Source organism: Schistocerca cancellata, chromosome 6 (assembly GCF_023864275.1).
Source record: "Schistocerca cancellata isolate TAMUIC-IGC-003103 chromosome 6, iqSchCanc2.1, whole genome shotgun sequence".
NCBI classification, from domain to species: domain Eukaryota; kingdom Metazoa; phylum Arthropoda; class Insecta; order Orthoptera; family Acrididae; genus Schistocerca; species Schistocerca cancellata.
Window position 1 is genome coordinate 347,127,131 of NC_064631.1, and position 20,588 is coordinate 347,147,718.

Sequence of the window (20,588 nt, forward strand, 5' to 3'; positions counted from 1 at the left end):
AGACTGTACTTGCACGTGTGTCTCGTGTTGCAGCTGCACACGTCGCTGCTGATGACGCAGGACACGCTGGACGAGGCGAAGACGCGGCGCGGCAAGCCCTGCTGGTACCTGCTGCCCGAGTTCGACACGACGCCGCAGACGGCCTGCAACGACGCCACGCTGCTGCAGACGGGCCTCTTCCAGCTGCTCGCCACGCACTTCCGCAACCAGCCCTACTACCTCGACGTCGTAGACCTCTTCCACGACGTGAGTACCACACTCGTTTTACCCAAATACGCGGTAGCACTGCGCTGACTCACCTTGCCGTCTTCGGCGGCTAATGCAGCCTCAGGCAGCGCAAATGCGAGGCGTTTGCTCCGTTTACGAGCGAGGTAAATACATGGCCTGGATAAAAAGTAGTGCCAACACTGCCGTAACATGAAGGTTATGCGTCACATAGCATGTCCGTTGGATGTACGAGGGGCGTTTGAAAAGTCCGTGCAAAAATAAAAAACTACTTACGTGTTTGGAGTAAACCTTTTTTATTTTTCGACATAGTCTCCTTTTAGACTTATACACTTCGTCCAACGCTGTTCTAATTTGTTGATCCCTTCCGAATAATAAGAATTGTCCAAGTCTGCAAAATAGCTATTAGTTGCTGCCATCACCTCCTCGTTTGAATAAAATCTTTGTCCTGTCAGCCATTTCTTCAAATTTGGGAACAAATAGTAGTCCGAGGGAGCCAAGTCTGGAGAATAGGAGGGACGTGAAACGAGTTGGGATCCTATTTCCATTAATTTTGCGACCACAACTGCTGAGGTGTGTGCTGGTGCATTGTCGTGATGGAAAAGGACTTTTTTGCGGTCCAATCGCCGGCGTTTTTCTTGCAGCTCGGTTTTCAAACGGTCCAACAACGATGAATAATATGCACCTGTAATAGTTTTACCCTTTTCCAGATAGTCAATGAGGATTATTCCTTGCGAATCCCAAAAGACAGTCGCCATAACCTTTCCGGCCGAAGAAATGGTCTTCGCCTTTTTTGGTGCAGATTCTCCCTTGGCAACCCATTGTTTAGATTGTTCTTCGGTCTCATGAGTATAGTAATGTATCCATGTTTCATCGACAGTGACAAAACGGTGCTTAAAGTCCTGCGGATTCTTCCTGAACAGCTGCAAACCATCCTTATAACACTTCACACGATTCCGTTTATGGTCAAGCGTGAGCAATCGCGGAACCCATCTTGCAGATAGCTTTCTCATGTCCAAATGTTTATGCAAAATATTATGTACCCGTTCATTCGAGATGCCCACAGCACTAGCAATCTCAGACACCCTAACTCTTCTATCATCCATCACCATATCATGGATTTTATCAATGATTTCTGGAATCGTAACCTCCACAGGGCGTCCAGAACGTTCAGCATCACTTGTGCCCATATCGCCACTCCGAAAATTTTGAAACCACTTATAAACTGTTCTAATCGAAGGTGCAAAGTCACCGTAATGTTTATCAAGCTTCTGTTTAGTCTCCTGAGGCGTTTTGCCTTTCATAAAGTATTGTTTAATCACCACACGAAATTCTTTTTCGTCCATTTTTTTTTGACAATCACTCGACCTCCTTGATTCACACGAATGCCAAACACAAAGAAATAGACCAATATGGCTGAAACTTGGTGTACATTCTTTCCAAAGATGCTAGTAAATAAACATATACGCGCCGGTGGTGCCATCTCTCGGACTTTGCATAGGACTTTTCAAACGCCCCTCGTAGCTGATAATAGACGGTCAGCTGAAGTAGTGCAAGGAACGGCGATGGCTGTTTGGATCAGATGCTGTGGGTACTGTCTGAAAGTGTGGAAGGTCAGTTCGAGCATCCTAACAGCATGTTTAGGAATCACGAACAACGTACGTGGATCAAGACCTAAGTGGCACATGTTAAGAGAGCACAACAATGTTTCCTTCTGGCAGTGCATCCCATCATCCTTCATGACAATGCACAAGGTCATACGACGAACCCCGTGCAGGAGCTCGTGAGTACGTAGGGGTGGCAGATACGGGAACATATATACCGTATTGAAACGAAATGAGTACGTGTGATTACGACTTGTTCGCCACAATGACCCTCTTCGTGGCATGGGCTACATGGGAGGACATCATCCGTGCCATAGGGCAGGCCTTGCGAGACATCAACAGAGATCGATGCGCTGACGGTGAACAAAGCCTTCCATCTCTCTAGGGGAAGGTGATCAAGATGGGGGCGATTATATTGAGGCAATGCAATACGTGAACGTCTGTCAATGAAGTCTGGCATGAATTTAACAGTATTCCCACTACTTCTTATGAAAAACATGTATTAACAGGCCACCGGAATTTCAAATTAATTTTCTATCCAATATCCGACTTGATAAGACGTCGCCAACGTTGCTACTTGGAGGAGTCCCTGATTTGTGGATACTGAGAAAGATAGGTGGATATCACAACAATAAGAAATACACTCTAAGACAAGAAAAAAAGAAGAAAACGATACACCACGAAGGAATTTTTCGAATGAGACGAAAATCAGTAGATGTGATGTGTATATATACACACAAATGATTGCAATTTCAGAAAAATTGGATGATATTTTCAAGAGAAAGAGCTTGACAAATGAGCGTTGGTCCACCTCAGGCTCTTATGAAGCAGTTATTCTGCTTGGTATTGATTGGTAAACTTGTTGGATGTCCTCCTGAAGGATATCGTGCCGAATTCTGACCGATCGGCGCATTAGATCGTCAAAATCTCAAGCTGGTTGGACGACCGTGCCCCTAATGTTCCAAGCATTCTCATTTAGGGAGAGATTCGGCGACCTTGCTGGCCAAGGTAGGTTCTGGCAAGCACGAAGACAAGCAGTAGAAACTCTCATTGTGTGCCGGCATGCATGATCTTGCTGAAATGTAAACCCAAGATGGCTTACCATAAAGTGCAACAAAACAATATTGTCGACGTACTGGTGTGCTTTAAGGGGCCGTGGATGACAATTAAAGGGGAACTGATATGAATAGAACTGGCAGCCCAGACCATTACGCGTGGTTGTCGGGCGATATGGCGGGTGACAGTCAGACTGGTATCCCACCGCTGGTCATCGGGGTTCAGTTCGAAGTGGGACTCATCACTGAAGACAATTCTACTCCAGCCAATGTGATTTCAGGCTGAAGACGTGTCTGAAGATGCCCTGGACAGCGATGGGATAGCAACCTGACTGTCGCCCGACAATCAGAAGTGTTGGCCTGGGGTGCCACTTCTTTTCATAGCACGGCAAAGAATTTAACGTAAATTAAGAGCCGGTAGGTGGCGAGAACTAAGAATATGTTGTAGCGTCAGCTTCCACTTGCGGAATGCTGAGAAACTGGTGACTGGCGGAAGAATCCAGCTAACACGTCTTGTAAAATAGGCACCGAGGTCACGACTGTCACATTGCAGAGTATGCTGTGCAACAGGATATTGTGTGTTGCCACTGTACACCCTCTCCCTATACCCATTCATCCTAACTGATAACTTGGTGGAGGGTGTATGCTGGCAACACACAATATCCTGTTGCAGAGCATGCTCTGAAACATGACAGTCGTGACGTCGGTGCCTATTTCACCACACGTGCCAGCTGGATTCTTCTCCTAGACACCAGTTTCTCATAATTCCGCAGCTGGGAACTGGCGCTACAACATGTCCTTGGTTCCTGTCAGCCACCTGGCCTTAATTTACATTAAATTCTTTGCTCTTAGAATTTATTCACAGTAACTACTCCTTTCTTCACTCCCTTTTAATTTTCTATACCTTTTATTTTCTGAAATTCTTTTTATCGCCGACCCCCTCCCACCTCTATCACACACAATGCACTTAGTTTTTCGCTCTTATTAACTGGTGCATGGCGTTTCTTGCAGTTATCACTGTCTTGCGTATTACCCTGCCTTTCTCCTTCAAATCTCAGGTTTTCACATCTCGTCCGATGCAGTCCCCAACAATCAGTCTTTCCACCTCAGCCCTTTCGGTAAGTCTCCCCTGACCTGGGGTTCCGGGCCACTTTATCGAACCCTTCTCCTCGCCCTAAACCTCACCAGTATATTACTTGCCCCAATAAAACCCTTTAATGCACGTATTATTGCATGACATCTTTCCATATCTGAAATACTGCACTTGTAAACTTCAAGTCTTTGAAAGAATTGCCAGTAGCAAGGTATAGTAGCATAACAGATAAGCGCTGACTGGGTGGAACTGCGTGTCTCATTATTATTTTTTTTATGATGATGGGGATACGGGTGTCCGAAGAAATGAAATCTATGCGTGAGTCGGGGGTTCGGGATGCCGGGCCTTGGGGGGTGGGGGGGGGGCAGGTGGAGGGGGGGGGAGTGGGATTGCCCTGTTTGCTGATACAGGAGAGTCAGTGTCAATTTCGTGTTACGTTTTTAACAACATCATGTTTACATGAATGATACGTGATGTGTTTTCGAACAGGTCTTGAGGAGAGAAAGTGAATTACAAAATAAAAAAAAAGATGAGGTGACTCTTAAAATAGAATTTACGAGAAAGTCAAGTGCGGTGGAAAATGTCCCCCTGGTAGCTAAGCAACATTTGCATAATAAATTTTTATTTTGCTTCTAGACAAAAAGGTATTAGGCGTGGTCCAAGTAAATCGGTCAACCTGTGTTGCTATTATATGATAACGCCTAAGTCCATCTTCCGTGGTTTCCTGATACCGGACATGGTCACTTCTGCATGTTTTGACGCTCGTTACCCGGAAAAACAATCTTCCAATTGCCAGGCTTTCAAACCACCGACAAATTTGCCTAAATGTCCTTTCTCTCGTTTGATAAACCAGTTTTTACGCCTTACAAGCTGCCAGAAGAATTTCATTTATAGGTTCCATTCTGGTCAGCTTCTGTCAGTGTAGATGGAAAACCTGTTCGCTAACATAAGCACGTGAGTATCGTACCTTGACATTGCCGCTGCGCGGTGAGATGGCTCTCAGCACATTGTATGGCATGCGCTCGGTTAGTATGCGCATTTCCTCCTAGATGGCGGCAGCGGTCACACATGCAAGCGAAAGCTCGTAAACGCCAGATGGCATTGCAGCGACAAAAGCAGCGGCGTTACGAGATTTTTTCATCGTGCGAGTTAGGACCAGGGACGGGTTACCCACGTAACATTTGCTGTAAGACCACAACAACAACAACACGTGTTACGGGACCCGAACTGTCAGTGACCGTTTTATAGTTTTGTCTTACCCAGGCATGTTTCAGCACTTCCTCTGCTATCTTCAGTGGGGTTTTGTTCATTTTCTTTCTCTCACGGCGTTATTAAATATGTATGCTGGTAGCTTTGAATCTACCATGCATTTTTCAGCTTGTAATTTTTTTTCGGGGGGGGGGGGGGGCGATGATCTCAGCAGAATTTTAGGAATTCACACACATTTGAACATTTTGAACATGATTTTTGATGTTGTGGTGATCGCTTCATTGCTCGCGTCGTATTAATAAGCTTACTTGTTTAACTGTTCGTCACCAAGCTCAGACTGAACTGGCGGCAGAAACTGTGTGCTTTATATACGCATTTTGTATAATTCGTCAGCCAAGCACAATTCGAATTGGCGACAGGAACTCCTGTGCTTGGTTGACTAGTCATACAAAATGCATGCATAACAAAAGCAGCAACGCGACATGAGCAAGGAAACAAAACACAACACAAAAGCCATTACAAGCTATGACCGCATGATACATTTAAAGCTACCAGCATACGTATTAAATAATGTAATTTGAGAAAGAAAATAAACCAAAACGCAATGAGATAACACATAAAATGCTGAAACGTGTCTGGGTAAAACAAAACCATAATACGGTGTATTGCATAAGGCGGTAATCCTCTCCAGTTTTTCTTAGCACTGTGCCGGTCAGTGAGGCCGAGCTGTTCTAGGCGCTTCAGTCTGGAACCGCGCGACCGCTACGATCGCAGGTTCGAATCCTGCCTCAGGCATGGATGTGTGTGATGTCCTTAGGTTAGTTAGGTTTAAGTAGTTCTAAGTTCTAGGGGACTGATGACCTCAGATGTTAAGTTCCATAGTGCTCAGAGCCATTTGAACCATTTTTCTAAGCAAGCACGGCAACAAGACTTGAAACATCCACGAGATGATCAATTATACTACTGTTTAGGACAATATGCACATAATTGTGTAGAATTTTTAAAGTACATACTGGAAACATTTTCTTAAAATTTATTTATTGATATATTTAACCTGACAAGATTAGGACCCTCAGGCCCTCTGTTACATCTAACGAAGCATTCTGCGCACTGTACATTACATATTACGATTAGCATGTTATAAGTTACACTTAATACACTGTAGAATAAAACATTTAGAATTACCATACTGCAGAAAAACAGACAGTTTACATTCGTTCATGACAAGCACAAGATCCAGGAGTAACCTGCAGAAATGGCACTTTCCTGGCACCTGTGACTGCGGACCACAGCCGTGGAACTCCTAACCGATTATCGGCTATGTCCTGCATTTTGCGCAAAAGAAGATATTGTGCTTGCGACACCGGTTGCAATTGAAGATGCAAAATTTTGTTCAAGAGTAGTATAGCCTGGAGATGCTTTCTTTCATTTGTTCTTATTGTGTATTGTATTTGTTTTCTGACTCGAATAAATAAATAATCGGAAGGAAAAATGAGCGCTAACAACAACGGACAGGAGAGAGAGAGGAAAGTGTTAGAACATGGGGAGGAAAAGTGACGTCACTCAGAGACAAATGTTTGACAGAGGTAAAACTGACCACATCTTCTACTTAAATGCAGCAGGGCACTGGATTGTGCGCAGAGTGCAGGGAAACTCGTTCCAGATGCGGACAGCAGCTACAGAGAAGGAATCAGCGAATGCTTTTGTTTCATGGATTAACACAGTGAGGACACTAAAAAAGTGAGACCTTGTCTTTCGATTATGATGAGATGTTTCCAGGCAAAAGTTTATTGGTCTTGTTTCGAAAAGTGCTACTTCCTTTAATAATATGAGATACTTTTAAAAGACTGCATGTACATATCGTTACTTCTTAAGTCATCAAGAAATGTACACTGAGGTGATAAAAATCATGGGATAGCGATATGCACCATATACAGATGGCGGTAATATAGCTTACACAAGGTATAAAAGGGCAGTGCATTAGCGGAGCTGTCATTTGTGCTCAGGTGATTCATCTGAAACGGTTGCAGATGTGATTATGGCCGCACGACGGGTATTAACAGACTTTAAATTCAGAATGTTGGAGCTGGACGCATGGGACATTCCATTTCGAAAATCGTTACGGAATTCAGTATTTCGAGATCCACAGTGTCAAAAGTGTGCCGAGAATACCAGATTTCAGGCATTACTTCTCACCACGGACAACGCAGTGGCCGGTTGCCTTCACTTAACGAACGAGAACAGCGGCGTTTGCGTAGAGTTGCGAGGGCTCATGACCATGTCGGTTGGACCCAGGATGACTGGAAAGTCGTGGCCTTGTCAGACGAGTCCCGAGTGCAGAGCTGATGGTACGGCTGGAGTGTGGCGCAGACCCCACGAAGCCACGGACCCAATTTGTCAACATGGAACTGTGCAAGCTGGTGGTGGCTCCATAATGGTGTGGGTTGTGTTTACGTGGAATGGACTAAGTCCTCTGGTCCAACTGAACTGATTATTGACTGCAAGTGGCAATTTTCGGCTACTTGGAGAGCATTTGCAGCCATTCAAGGACTTTATATTTCCGAACAATGATGTGTCACTAGGCCACAGTTGTTCGCGACTGGTTTAAAGAAAGCTCTAGACAGCTCGAGCGAATGGTTTGGCCACCCAGATCGCCCAACATAAATCCCATCGAACATTTACGGGACATAATCGACAGGTCAGTTCGTGCATAACTTCCGACACCGGCAACACTTTCGCAATTATGAATGGCTCAATATTTAAGCAGGGGAGTTCCAACAACGTGTTGCGTCCATGCCACGTAGAGTTGCTGCACTACGGCGGGCAAAAGGGGGTCCCACACGATATCAGAAAGTATCCCATGACTTTGCTATCTCAGTGTATACAACAAATAATTGAGAACACTAGATGCAATTAATTGCTCCTCCGAGTTGAAAAGACAAATATATTTGGGTTTGGTGACTAAAGAAGCGACAACAAACATGAAAAATACTTTGAGACTTTTAGAAGCTCGTGACTTAGTTGACGTTTCTTTGGCAACACTACTAAGAGCGAGGGGTAGCGACATGCCTCATGGAGCAACACACATTTCTATTGATTTCCACTTTTTATTAGCCATGTTTCAATGTTATTACACTATCAGCAGTGTGTTTGCTTTCTTTACAGTAAAGGTTAGCTACAATAAAGTACAGAGAGGTATAATTGTAGTTACAGTTTTGACCATTTGAACTTCTTTTCACACTGTGCGTCACGATCTGTTAATTACTTTGTCGTAGAATTTCCATTCAGATGCTGCCTACATAGTAGGTGTAAATCTGTGGTAATAGTTGTTGTTGGTTTGGTGCTCACTGCGAAAATTAGTTTGTTCACGCTATTGTAACCTGAGCAAGCCTCTCCATCTCCGAATAAGTACTGCAACCTACATCCATATGAACCTGCTTGCTGTATTCATCGCTTGGTCTTCTATTACAGTTGTTACCTCTTACGCTTCCCTCCCTTACCAAACTAACAATTCCGTGACACCTCATGATCAAACGATCCCTTCTTTTAGTCATGTTGTGCCATAATTTTTTTTTCAATTAGATTCAGCGTTCTCATTAGTTTCTCGATCTGTCCACATATCTTACGCATTGTTCTGTAGCATCACATTTCAAAAGCGTCTGTTCTCTTTTTGTCTGAACTGCTTATTGTCCACGTTACACCTCTGTACTACGCTACCTTTCAGATAAATAATTTCAAATTGTACTTCCTAATATTTAAATTTGTGTTAAATGTTAACACATTTCTCTTTTCAGAAATTCTTATCTTGCTTTTGCCAATCTGCATTTTACATCTTCCGTACTTTGGCTATCATCAGTTATTTTGCCGCCAAAATGGCAAAAGTCATCTACTTCCTAGTTTCTCATTTCCTAACCTTATTCCTTGTACATCACCTGATTTATTTCGGCCACTTCCATTAGCCTTGTTTAGCTGTTGTTGATGCTAATCTTATAAACTCTTTTCAAGACCCTGTTCTTTTCAATGAGCTTCTCTTCCGAGTCCTCTTTTGCCTCTGACACAATTAAAATGTCATTGCCAAACCTCAAAGTTTGTTTTTTCGTCTCCTTGGTCTTTAATTCGCTTTCCAGATTTCTCCTCGCTTTCCTTTACTGCTTTTTCAGTCTCCAGATTGAATCATATTGGGAGAAACTACTATCTTCTCTCACTTCTTTCTCAACCACTGCTTCCCTTTCAATATCCTTCGACTCTAATAACTGCCGTATGGTTTCTGTGCAAGTTGTAAATTACCTATCGCTCACCTTATTTTATCCATACTACCTTCAGAATTTCCAACAGTGTAATCTAGTCAACATTGTTAAAAGTTTTCTATAAATCGACAAATCCTACAAAAGTAGATTTCCTTTTTTTCTGTTTATCTTCTAAGATAAGTTGTAGGGTCAATATGGCTTTGGGTGTTCCTACCTTTGTCTGGAATTCAAACTGATCGTCTCCAAGGTCGACTTTCCATTCCTCGCCGCGAGGTTTGAGGCACCATGTCACGGATTGCGCGGCCCCTCCCGCCGGAGGTTAGAGACCTCCCTCGTGTGTGTCGTGTGTGTGTGTGTGTGTGTGTGTGTGTGTGTGTGTGTTGTTCTTAGCATAAGTTAGTTTAAGTAGTGTGTAAGTCTAGGGACTAATGACCTCACCGAGCGAGGTGGCGCAGTAGTTAGACACTGGACTCGCATTCGGGAGGACGACGGTTCAATCCCGCGTCCGGCCATCCTGATTTAGGTTTTCCGTGATTTTCCTAAATCGCTCCAGGCAAATGCCGGGATGGTTCCTTTCAAAGGGCACGGCCGACTTCCTTCCCCGTCCTTCCCTAATCCGATGAGACCGATGACCTCGCTGTCTGGTCTCCTTCCCGGAAACAACCAACCAACCAACCTAATGACCTCAGCCGTTTGGTCCCTTAGGAAATCACAAACGCACACACACATTCCTCTGTAAATAATATCAAACTGATAGGTAACATGCAGGCCTATCAGCACTTGCTTTCTTTGTAGTTGGAATTATTACCTTCTTCTTTAAGTCCGAGGGCATTTCGCCTGTCTCATATGCCTTGCGCATTAGGTGGAATTCCTTTCTCATAGCTGGCTCCTCCAAGAATCTCAGTAATTTTGAGAACATATCTACTACAGGGGACGTGTTTCAGCTTAGGTCTCCCACTTCTCTGTCAAATTCTTCTCACCGTATGATAGCTCTCAACTCATTTTCCTCTCTTTCCTGTTCGCTTTGAATTAGGACGATTTAAATTTACATTTGTTGATCTTTCTACTGTCTCTGTGGCTGTACCAACTACACAGCGAACACGTAAACATTTAATGGCGATCTGCATGACGCGGCAGTTTCGCGACCTCGGAGGACAACGTAATAGCCTTTAAAAAGCTGGCACAGTGTTGCCGGCGGAAGAACCGGTCTAGCCAGCTGGCGGGTCGGCGCCAAGGCCTCTGGCGGGCTTCCTCGCCGCGGCTGCACGTGCATACGTGCCGGCCAGCACGCCTGGTCCTGGACCCTCCCAGCGTGGCTCGAGTGAAAGCCGGGGGCCTCCTGTGTCTGCAAAGCGGGCCGCGGCTGCCCTGCCTGCTACCTGCACGCGGACAATGGACTTGCCCGTACTCCCTTAAGATACCATCGTGCCAACCTGAAAATACACATCTGTCGAAAAAGTTCCGAGCCTGATTTAATTCCCGGCGTCCAAGCGACGTCAGCGCAGTAACCACGGTGAGAACTTGGACTAATAACAGTAAACTGCAGATGTGCATTCGACCAGTCAGTTGTGAGCGGGAGTGCTAAGTTGAAATGGTTCAAATGGCTCTGAGCACTATGGGACTCAACATCTTAGGTCATAAGTCCCCTAGAACTTAGAACTACTTAAACCTAACTAACCTAAGGACATCATACACACCCATGCCCGAGGCAGGATTCGAACCTGCGATCGTAGTGGTCGCGCGGTTCCAGACTGAAGCGCCTAGACCGCTCGGCAACAAACGGCCGGCTCATACACGTAAAAGAATTAGTTTTTAGGATCTGGTGCTTGCAGATGCCTGAGCTAGATTGGAATACGCTGAGATGAAAGAAGTCATGGAATACCTCTTAATATCGTGTCCCACCTCGTTTTGCCCGTCACAGGGCAGAAATTCGACGTGACATCAACTCAACAAATCATTGGAAGTACCCTGCAGAAATATTGATCTACATTCCCTCTATAGCCCTCTACAGCCGTCCATAATTACGTGTTTTCGGTGCAGGATTCTGTAAACGAACTTACCGTTCGATTATGTGCCATAAATTTTCGATCGAATTCATGTCGGGCGATCTACTTGGTTAAACCATTCGCTCGAACTGTGCAGAATGACTGCAGCGCCAGAACCGCTAGACCACCGCGGCCGGCGGAGAGTTAAGTAGTGAATTTGGACCGTACCATGTCAACGCAGTCGTGTCGCAAACCGCAATATAGAAACATCTCTAAGTCGAGTGTCGAAGACGTTTTCCAGAATGTTTTGAAGAAGAACAAAGTGTGTGCAAAGTTCGTCCTGCACACCTTGATTCTCGAGCAAAACAACGACGCGTGGGCGCCTGCCACGACATGGCTGAAATGCAAAACGCGGACAATTTTCTTCTGGAAAAAAATCATCATAGTTGACGGGACTTAGTGTTATTACTACGAACCTACCACAAAACTAACAAGTGCAGAAGTTCACATGAAGCGTCAACGATAACCGATATTCAGGCCAGTGTGAATCGGAGTTGGACAACATCCCACAGGATGACTTTTATAGCAGTTTCACTTAGTTATATGTATGTTCTGTGCATTATACTCAAGTGAGGAGAGATTATGCAGAATACGGGAAGCATTAGAACTACCATCTTAACTTTTCTCTATTTTTTTTTTTATTAATACAGTGTCGAAACTTTTTGGACTCATGGGTACCTAGGTAGGCCGCTGCAAAGAACTGACAGCCCCTTACTGCAGCATGTTACACTGAATAAACGATATGATTACACTTATGTTATTAACGAGGTCTGTTTGGTATCACTGTGTTGTGCAGTAGATATTTCGTACATTTGCTGCAAAGATTGCACCGATTGTTAAACTTTTCTTGGCTATGACAACGATGCGACTTCGGCGTGCATTGAGGCCGGTTCTAGAATTACCAGTAACTTGTCACGATTTTGCCTTGAAATGTTTATTTGTGCTCATTTTCTATTTTCTCTGCAAGTAACTGCTTGAGAAACATGTTGTTGTTGTTGTGGTCTTCAGTCCTGAGACTGGTTTGATGCAGCTCTCCATGCTACTCTATCCTGTGCAAGCTTCTTCATCTCCCAGTACCTACTGCAACCTACATCCTTCTGAATCTGCTTGGTATATTCATCTCTCGGTCTCCCTCTACGATTTTTACCCTCCACGCTGCCCTCCAATACTAAATTGGTGATCCCTTGATGCCTCAGAACATGTCCTACCAACCAATCCCTTCTTCTAGTCAAGTTGTGCCACAAACTTCTCTTCTCCCCAATTCTATTCAACACCTTCTCATTAGTTATGTGATCTACCCATCTAATCTTCAGCATTCTTCTGTAGCACCACATTTCAAAAGCTTCTATTCTCTTCTTGTTCAAACTATTTATCGTCCATGTTTCACTTCCATACATGGCTACACTCCATACAAATACTTTCAAAAACGACTTCCTAACACTTAAATCAATACTCGATGTTAACAAACTTCTCTTCTCCAGAAACGCTTTCCTTCCTATTGCCAGTCTACATTTTATATCCTCTCTACTTCGACCATCATCAGTTATTTTGCTCCCCAAATAGCAAAACTCCTTTACTACTTTAAGTGTCTCATTTCCTAATCTAATAACCTCAACATCACCCGACTTAATTCGACTACATTCCATTATCCTCGTTTTGCTTTTGTTGATGTTCATCTTATATCCTCTCTTCAAGACACTATCCGTTCCGTTCAACTGCTCATCCAAGTCCTTTGCTGTCTCTGACAGAATTACAATGTCGTCGACGAACCTCAAAGTTTTTATTTCTTCTCCATGGATTTTAATACCTACTCGGAATTTTTCTTTTGTTTCTTTCACTGCTTGCTCAATATACAGATTGAATAACATCAGGAAGAGACTACAACCCTGTCTCACTCCCTTCCCAACCACTGCTTCCCTTTCATACCCCTCGACTCTTATAACTGGCATCTGGTTTCTGTACAAATTGTAAATAGCCTTTCGCTCCCTGTATTTTACCCCTGCCACCTTCAGAATTTGAAAGACAGTATTCCAGTTAACATTGTCAAAAGCTTTCTCTAAGTCTACAAATGCTAGAAACGTCGGTTTGCCTTTCCTTAATCTAGCTTCTAAGATAAGTCGTAGGGTCAGTATTGCCTCACGTGTTCCAATATTTCTACGGAATCCAAACAGATCTTCCCCAAGGTCGGCTTCTACTAGTTTTTCCATTCGTCTGTAAAGAATTCGCGTTAGTATTTTGGAGCCGTGACTTATGAAACTGATAGTTCGGTAATTTTCACATCTGTCAACACCTGCTTTCTTTGGGATTGGAATTATTATATTCTTCTTGAAGTCTGAGGGTATTTCGCCTGTCTCATACATCTTGCTCACCAGATGGTAGTTTTGTCAGGACTGGCTCTCCCAAGGCCGTCAAGAGTTCTAATGGAATGTTGTCACTCCCGGGGCCTTGTTTCGACTTTTCAGTGCTCTGTCAAACTCTTCACGCAGTATCATATCTCCCATTTCATCTGCATCTACATCCTCTTCCATTTCCATAATATTGTCCTCAATTACAACGCCCTTGTATAGATCCTCTATATACTCCTTCCACCTTTCTGCTTTCCCTTCTTTGCTTAGAACTGGGTTTCCATCTGAGCTCTTGATATTCATACAAGTGACTATCTTTTCTCCAAAGGTCTCTTTAATTTTCCTGTAGGCAGTATCTACCTTACCCCAAGTGAGATAAGCCTCTACATCCTTACATTTGTCGTCTAGTCATCCCTGCTTAGCCATTTTGCACTTCCTGTCGATCTCATTTTTGAGACGTTTGTATTCCTTTTTGCCTGCTTCATTTACTGCATTTTTATATTTTCTCCTTTCATCAATTAAATTCAATATTTCTTCTGTTACCCAAGGATTTCTACTAGCCCTCGTCTTTTTACCTACTTGATCCTCTGCTGCCTTCACTAATTCATTCCTCAAAGCTACCCATTCTTCTTCTACTGTATTTCTTGCCCCCATTCCTACCATTTGTTCCCTTACGCTCTCCCTTAAACTCTGTACAACCTCTGGTTTAGTCAGTTTATCCAGGTCCCATCTCCTTAAATTCCCACCTTTTTGCAGTTTCTTCAGTTTTAATCTAGAGTTCATAACCAATAGATTGTGGTCAGAGTCCACATCTGCCCCTGGAAATGTCTTACAATTTAAAACCTGGTTCCTAAATCTATGTCTTACCATTATATAATCTGTCTGAAATCTGTCAGTATCTCCAAGCTTCTTCCATGTATACAACCTTCTTTTATGATTCTTGAACCAAGTGTTAGCTATGATTAAGTTGTGCTCTGTGCAAAATTCTACCAGGCGGCTTCCTCTTTCATTTCTTACCCCCAATCCATATTCACCTACTACGTTTCCTTCTCTCCCTTTTCCTACTACCGAATTCCAGTCACCCATGACTATTAAATTTTCGTCTCCGTTCACTATCTGAATAATTTCTTTTATTTCATCATACATTTCTTCAATTTCTTCGTCATCTGCAGAGCTAGTTGTCATATAAACTTGTACTACTGTATTAGGCGTGGGCTTCGTGTCTATCTTGGCCACAATAACGCGTTCACTATGCTGTTTGTAGTAGCTTACCCGCATTCCTATTTTTTTTATTCATTATTAAACCTACTCCTGCATTACCCCTATTTGACTTTGTATTTATAATCCTGTATTCGCCTGACCAAAAGTCTTGTTCCTCCTGCCACCGAACTTCACTAATTCCCACTTTATCTAACTTTAACCTATCCATTTCCCTTTCTAAATTTTCTAACCTACCTGCCCAATTAGGGGATCTGACATCCCACGCTCCGATCCGTAGAACGCCAGTTTTCTTTCTCCTGATAATGACGTCCTCTTGAGTAGTCCCCGCCCGGAGATCCGAATGGGGGACTATTTTACCTCCGGAATATTTTACCCAAGAGGACGCCATCATCATTAACCATACAGTAAAGCTGCATGCCCTCGGGAAAAATTACGGCTGTAGTTTCCCCTTGCTTTCAACCGTTCGCAATTCCAGCACAGCAAGGCCGTTTTGGTTAGTGTTACAAGGCCAGATCAGTCAATCATCCAGACTGTTGCCCCTGCAACTACTGAAAAGGCTGCTGCCCCTCTTCAGGAACCACGCGTTTGTCTGGCCTCTCAACAGATACCCCTTCGTTGTGGTTGCACCTATGGTACGGCTATCTGTATCGCTGAGGCACGCAAGCCTCTCCACCAACAGCAAGAATTCTGTCTTGAATAAAAGTGGTTTTTACAAAAACTGAGTTTTCCTCCGCAGCCTGGTAGAACATAAGGTTACATTACTAAAATGATTCACCCCTTAAAAGAGGACATCGTAGGAATGAAGTGGTGTGTATGTGCCAGTTCCTTGTATGGAAGGTGCGCAGCGAGACGGGTCGATATGGAGACACGCGACAGAGTGCCAGGTATCAGCTATGGTATCTGGACGTGCCCGTGATCACGCCGTGAATGAAGTAGCCTGTCTTGTAGGGGTACCAGTGGATACTGCCTCGGCTGTCTACAAGGATTGGTGTACCACCCGTAGCCATGTAAAACACCATAAGGACAATGATCATAAAAAAGATGCTATCCGAAAGGAAATAGAGAAGATTGTCACGTCTTGTGATTGACATCCGGTCTCAAACTTGACAGGAATTGCTGCTGTCAGTGAACATAGGTCCTTCTCATCCAGTCCCGAGAGAAGACTTGAAGAAACTTGCATGAAACGGAATTTCGGCATCGGTTATACCGCACAGGCCACTGCTCACGGCTGCAATAAAGGTGCACGTCTTTAGTGCGCTAAACAAAACAGAAAGTGCACAGTTACTGAGTGGAGGAGCGTCGTGCGGTCCGGCGACACGCGATTTTCCCTCTTTTTCAAATGATGCAAGGCATCGACTGCACAGACGTCCAGTGAGGTGTTTGTCCGCAGTGTATGGAAGGTGTATCTCAGGACGGTAGTGGTTCTGTAACGTTTTGGAAATGTTTTTCGCACCTTCAGTTGGCCTGCTCAGTCTGGTTACCGCGAACGTGAACCAGTATTTTTACTTCGACATTCTCAGTGACAAGTGCTTTCCTTTCTTCTACATCTTCATGATGAGCATGCTGTGTACACTCCCGTCTTGCAAGAGGACAAGAGCCGCGTACACAGGGCTGCACGCATACGTTTGTGGTATGTCGAACACTCAGGCACTTCGCCTGCCCCACTGAATCTTCCGATCTAAATCCCATAGAAAATGTGTGGGACTGTTGGGAATAGCTGTACAAATGTAGCAGTTAATATCCCCGCAGTTTGATAACTCTACGGGACCTCAGCATCAATGAATAGCAGATACTGCGGGCTGCTGGACTAGGGCGGAAGTTGATCTCCCGCAACCGGACTGTACCGGAAAAGGGGGGGAGGGGGGGTCTCCGGCTGCTTCAGACTGCCACACCCGCTCCTACCTCATTGCAGCTCCTTATTCTTTGATTTTTTTCTCTCCTACCTCAGATTATGCTGCAAAGATCGGTCTTCGAATAACCTCTAGGCTCCGATTATTAAAGGGAGTGATGACATCGATATTTAGTCCGTTTCAGCCTTGCTAAAAAATCACTCATTCACTCAGTGCATGGTATCAGGTGCCTTACATAGGCTACTTCAAGATACCTGTTGACTATCTTCATCTCTGAATTGAGGCCGTTATCAGTGTTAAATGCAATGTTACACGGTACTAGCTTGACGTTTCCTGGCAGAGACTAATTTTTTGGCTGGTGTGCTTATGTATAGCTGTAAAGCAGGACCTTTGATTTTATGCATAATGGATATAAGGTCGTGGTTGTAAAAACCGTTATTAAAATGTCGGCTCACCCAGATATTTACGCTGTAAAAAGTACTATAATTTGAGCGTTGCGAAGGTCAAGCCATCATTTTCAGAATTACTGTACAAGAAACCAATACAAAACACAACAACTGTGACAAAAAGAATAATATAACTTGGCTACTTTACTTTATTATTTTTATTACTTTTATTTATGTTTCATATGGTCGCTCATAGAATTTTCTTGTACAGTAATTCTGAAGATGAAGGCTCGACCTTCGAAGTGCGTGAATTCTGCCGTTTTTTACACTGTAAATACGTGGCTGAAACGACATTTTAAAAATGTAAAGCAGTTTTTATCTAATCACTCCTATGAGGACAATCTAATGCGCCTAATTAATGGCAGTTTTCATTTCAGAGTAGCCGGAACAAACATTTGATATTTCTTGGACTACCATACTCCACCTTTATATGGTACCAGGAGTAGAGCATATTATAGTTGTAAATTTACAAAACAGAATGAGAATTCACAGTCGCTCGGAATGTTGTGTCCATATTCTCAACATTGTAAGAACATAACAGCTACGTTATTTAAACCTCGAAATACGACCGACGGGGCTGGGGGAGGGGAAGGGGGGACTTAATGCCCACCTATTCAAAATATTTTATCTAGTCATGTACCTTATATTTAATTTTAAAATGAAAAAATGTTATTGTTTTCAATGATACCTTCTATCATTTTCCGGAATTGTCTTAAAAATATCAGTAAAACTTAACTCAAAAATTTAAGTCTTAGTAGTGCATGTGACTTTTCACAACTCATTTCATATTTTCATGCTGTGGAACCTTTTACATATCAATAGATCTTTAAAAAGTATGTTGTGACTAACAGTCGAGGACACTTAAGGAAATGTGTATTTTTTAAAATTTTTATGGTGATCATAAAGAATAGTTACTTGGTTATGGAAAATGCTTTGATACTGCTAAGGTGGTTCTAATTTAGGTTCTGAATCCTACTTACACAACAGTGCCTATTTTAAAAGTATGATGTAATAAAATGTAGCAACATTTAACGAAATTTGTTTTTTCTAAATTTTTTTGGGGTGGGCGTAAAGTACCCTCCCACCCCCTTGATAGTACTCGTTATGGAAAATACGTTGTTGATGCTAGGGTTAAGACGGGCTGAGAATACTGTGATGTCCTTAGGTTAGTTAGGTTTAAGTAGTTCTAAGTTCTAGGGGACTGATGACCATAGATGTTAAGTCCCATAGGGCTCAGAGCCATTTCAACCATTTGAGAATACTGTAACAGCATCACCTGTGAAGGAAGTGGCGTTGTGCGTGGTGTTAAAAAACCTATTTCGGTCAAGGACAAAGTAGATTGAAGAACAAGGAGACAAAAATAAAGTGAGAGAGGGATAGACTGATAAAGTTCAGCAGGACAAGGACCTTTAAGGTGAGACGATTGTGACTGGCTTTTGAAGGCCGTCGTAGCGTGTTGTTGAGTGTTGCCGTCGAGAAGGGGGGGGGGGGGGGAGGAGGAGGAGGAGGAGGAGGAGGAGTCTCTGTTCACATCAGATGTTAGCCTGAGTCAAGCTGTGAGTATTGCCGCCAGGCCAAGTGCGGACGCACGTTGAATGGGCAGCTTCCCACCAAGTTCAACAGCGTATAGCTGCAGATGTAGAGATATACTGCTGTTAGGTGTAATCATTAACTTACGGTACTAAGGATACCCAAGGCGTGGAGGCTACCCGTTCGAATGTTTGTGGTGAAAGAAATGTCCGTCGCCAATATCTGGCCATCGACGGATAGGGAAATAGTGGCCATGTTAAGGCCTTGATCTCCAGAACATGCATCAGTTTCCGTTTTCTTTTTAAATAGTAATTCCCTCCTTTGTGATACTGAAGCATTTGACATGACTGGAAGCTTGAACTTGGCGGAACCACTTGATGGTACTTTTTCTCACTGGTGGATCAAGAGCCCAAACACGACACTCCGCACATACGCATCGCAATCATATCCGCGTGAAGCACAACATTCATATCTTGTGTTGGAAATCTGTTTTACTGCGTAGTTCTCCTAATAGTGTACGTTGAAATCCCTCTGCCGTTTTCTTAGCACACGGTTAACACATTGTACTGCTGTTTCTCAATCTTCTTAATCTCTTCATCATTCCACTGTATTAAGGGTGTCCTACCCTCAAGTAATACTCAGGAATGGGCCACATTAGATACATATTCAGGCCTCTTTCAATGTCGAACTGTATTTACTGGGAATCATCCTGCTAAGTGCAACAACAGCAGCCCATTGTCAGAAGAGAGTACGTGTTCTGGGTACACTGCAGACACAGTTCTGATGCGTACGGGTAACAGGTGCAACACAGTGTTCGAGTGAAGTAGCGCGCCAACCAGAAACGCTCTCCAAAGTTGAAGTACGCGTGTAGTACCATACGTGTGCGGAAATCGTCCAAACCGCACACAGATTCATCGTAAACTTCCGGCGGTATATGGATCAATTGCAGTGTAGCGTGCAGCCATAGCGACGTGGAGCCAACAATTTGACCAAGGCCGCACAGACCTGGGCGATGCCGATCGGGAAGGAAAGCCATTGACATCGAGCGAAGACCACAATGTTCAGGCAGTCGAGGACGTGATTCGCAGCAAGTGCAGATTTTCCGACGGTGAGGACGTTCACACAGCGGTTCTAAAATGGCTCCCTGACCAAGGACAGGATTCATATCATCGAGCAACTGAACAACTGGTAGAACGTTCCGACCATTGTTTATAGAGATTTGGTGACTATGAGGTCTGTTCGAAAAATTCCGGAACTTTGTCCACAAAATTTTTCTACGCTTAGCTCTTATTTACTGTGCGTGGTCTCCTTCAAAATACTCTCCCTTACAATCGAAAAACCGGTCCCAACGCCGTTTCCAATTCCAGAAGCAGCTTGGGATGCCTCTCGCTGGATCGCGCGAAGCGCCGTCTGCGAATTTTATTTTATCTCGTCTATCGTTGCAAATCTTCGTCCTACCAACGGCGTTTTCAACTTTCGAAATAAAAAAGTCAGTAGGGGCCGAGTCTGGAGAGTACGGGGGATGGGCCAGCACAGTGATTTCGTTTTTTGTGCAATAGACACGCACCAACAGGGATGAATGTGCGGATGCGTTATCGTGATACAAGAGCCATGAATTGTCTCGCCACATTTCAGGCCGTTTCATTCTCACATTTCCTCGCAGGCGTCGCAACATGTCCCGATAGTACCATCGATTAACAGTTTGACACTGTGGCGCA

The 20,588-nt window shown here is 43.8% G+C and overlaps 1 protein-coding gene across 1 annotated transcript in view; it reads left to right on the forward strand.

The window, feature by feature from the left end:
- The window catches only part of LOC126191163 (farnesyl pyrophosphate synthase-like), a 266,033-nt gene that overhangs the window by 153,585 nt on the left and 91,860 nt on the right, over positions 1-20,588 (forward strand). The window contains exon 4 of the mRNA XM_049931935.1: positions 34-246. Within this exon, the coding sequence (XP_049787892.1) occupies positions 34-246 (213 nt within the window). The remainder of the gene's footprint in view (positions 1-33; positions 247-20,588) is intronic.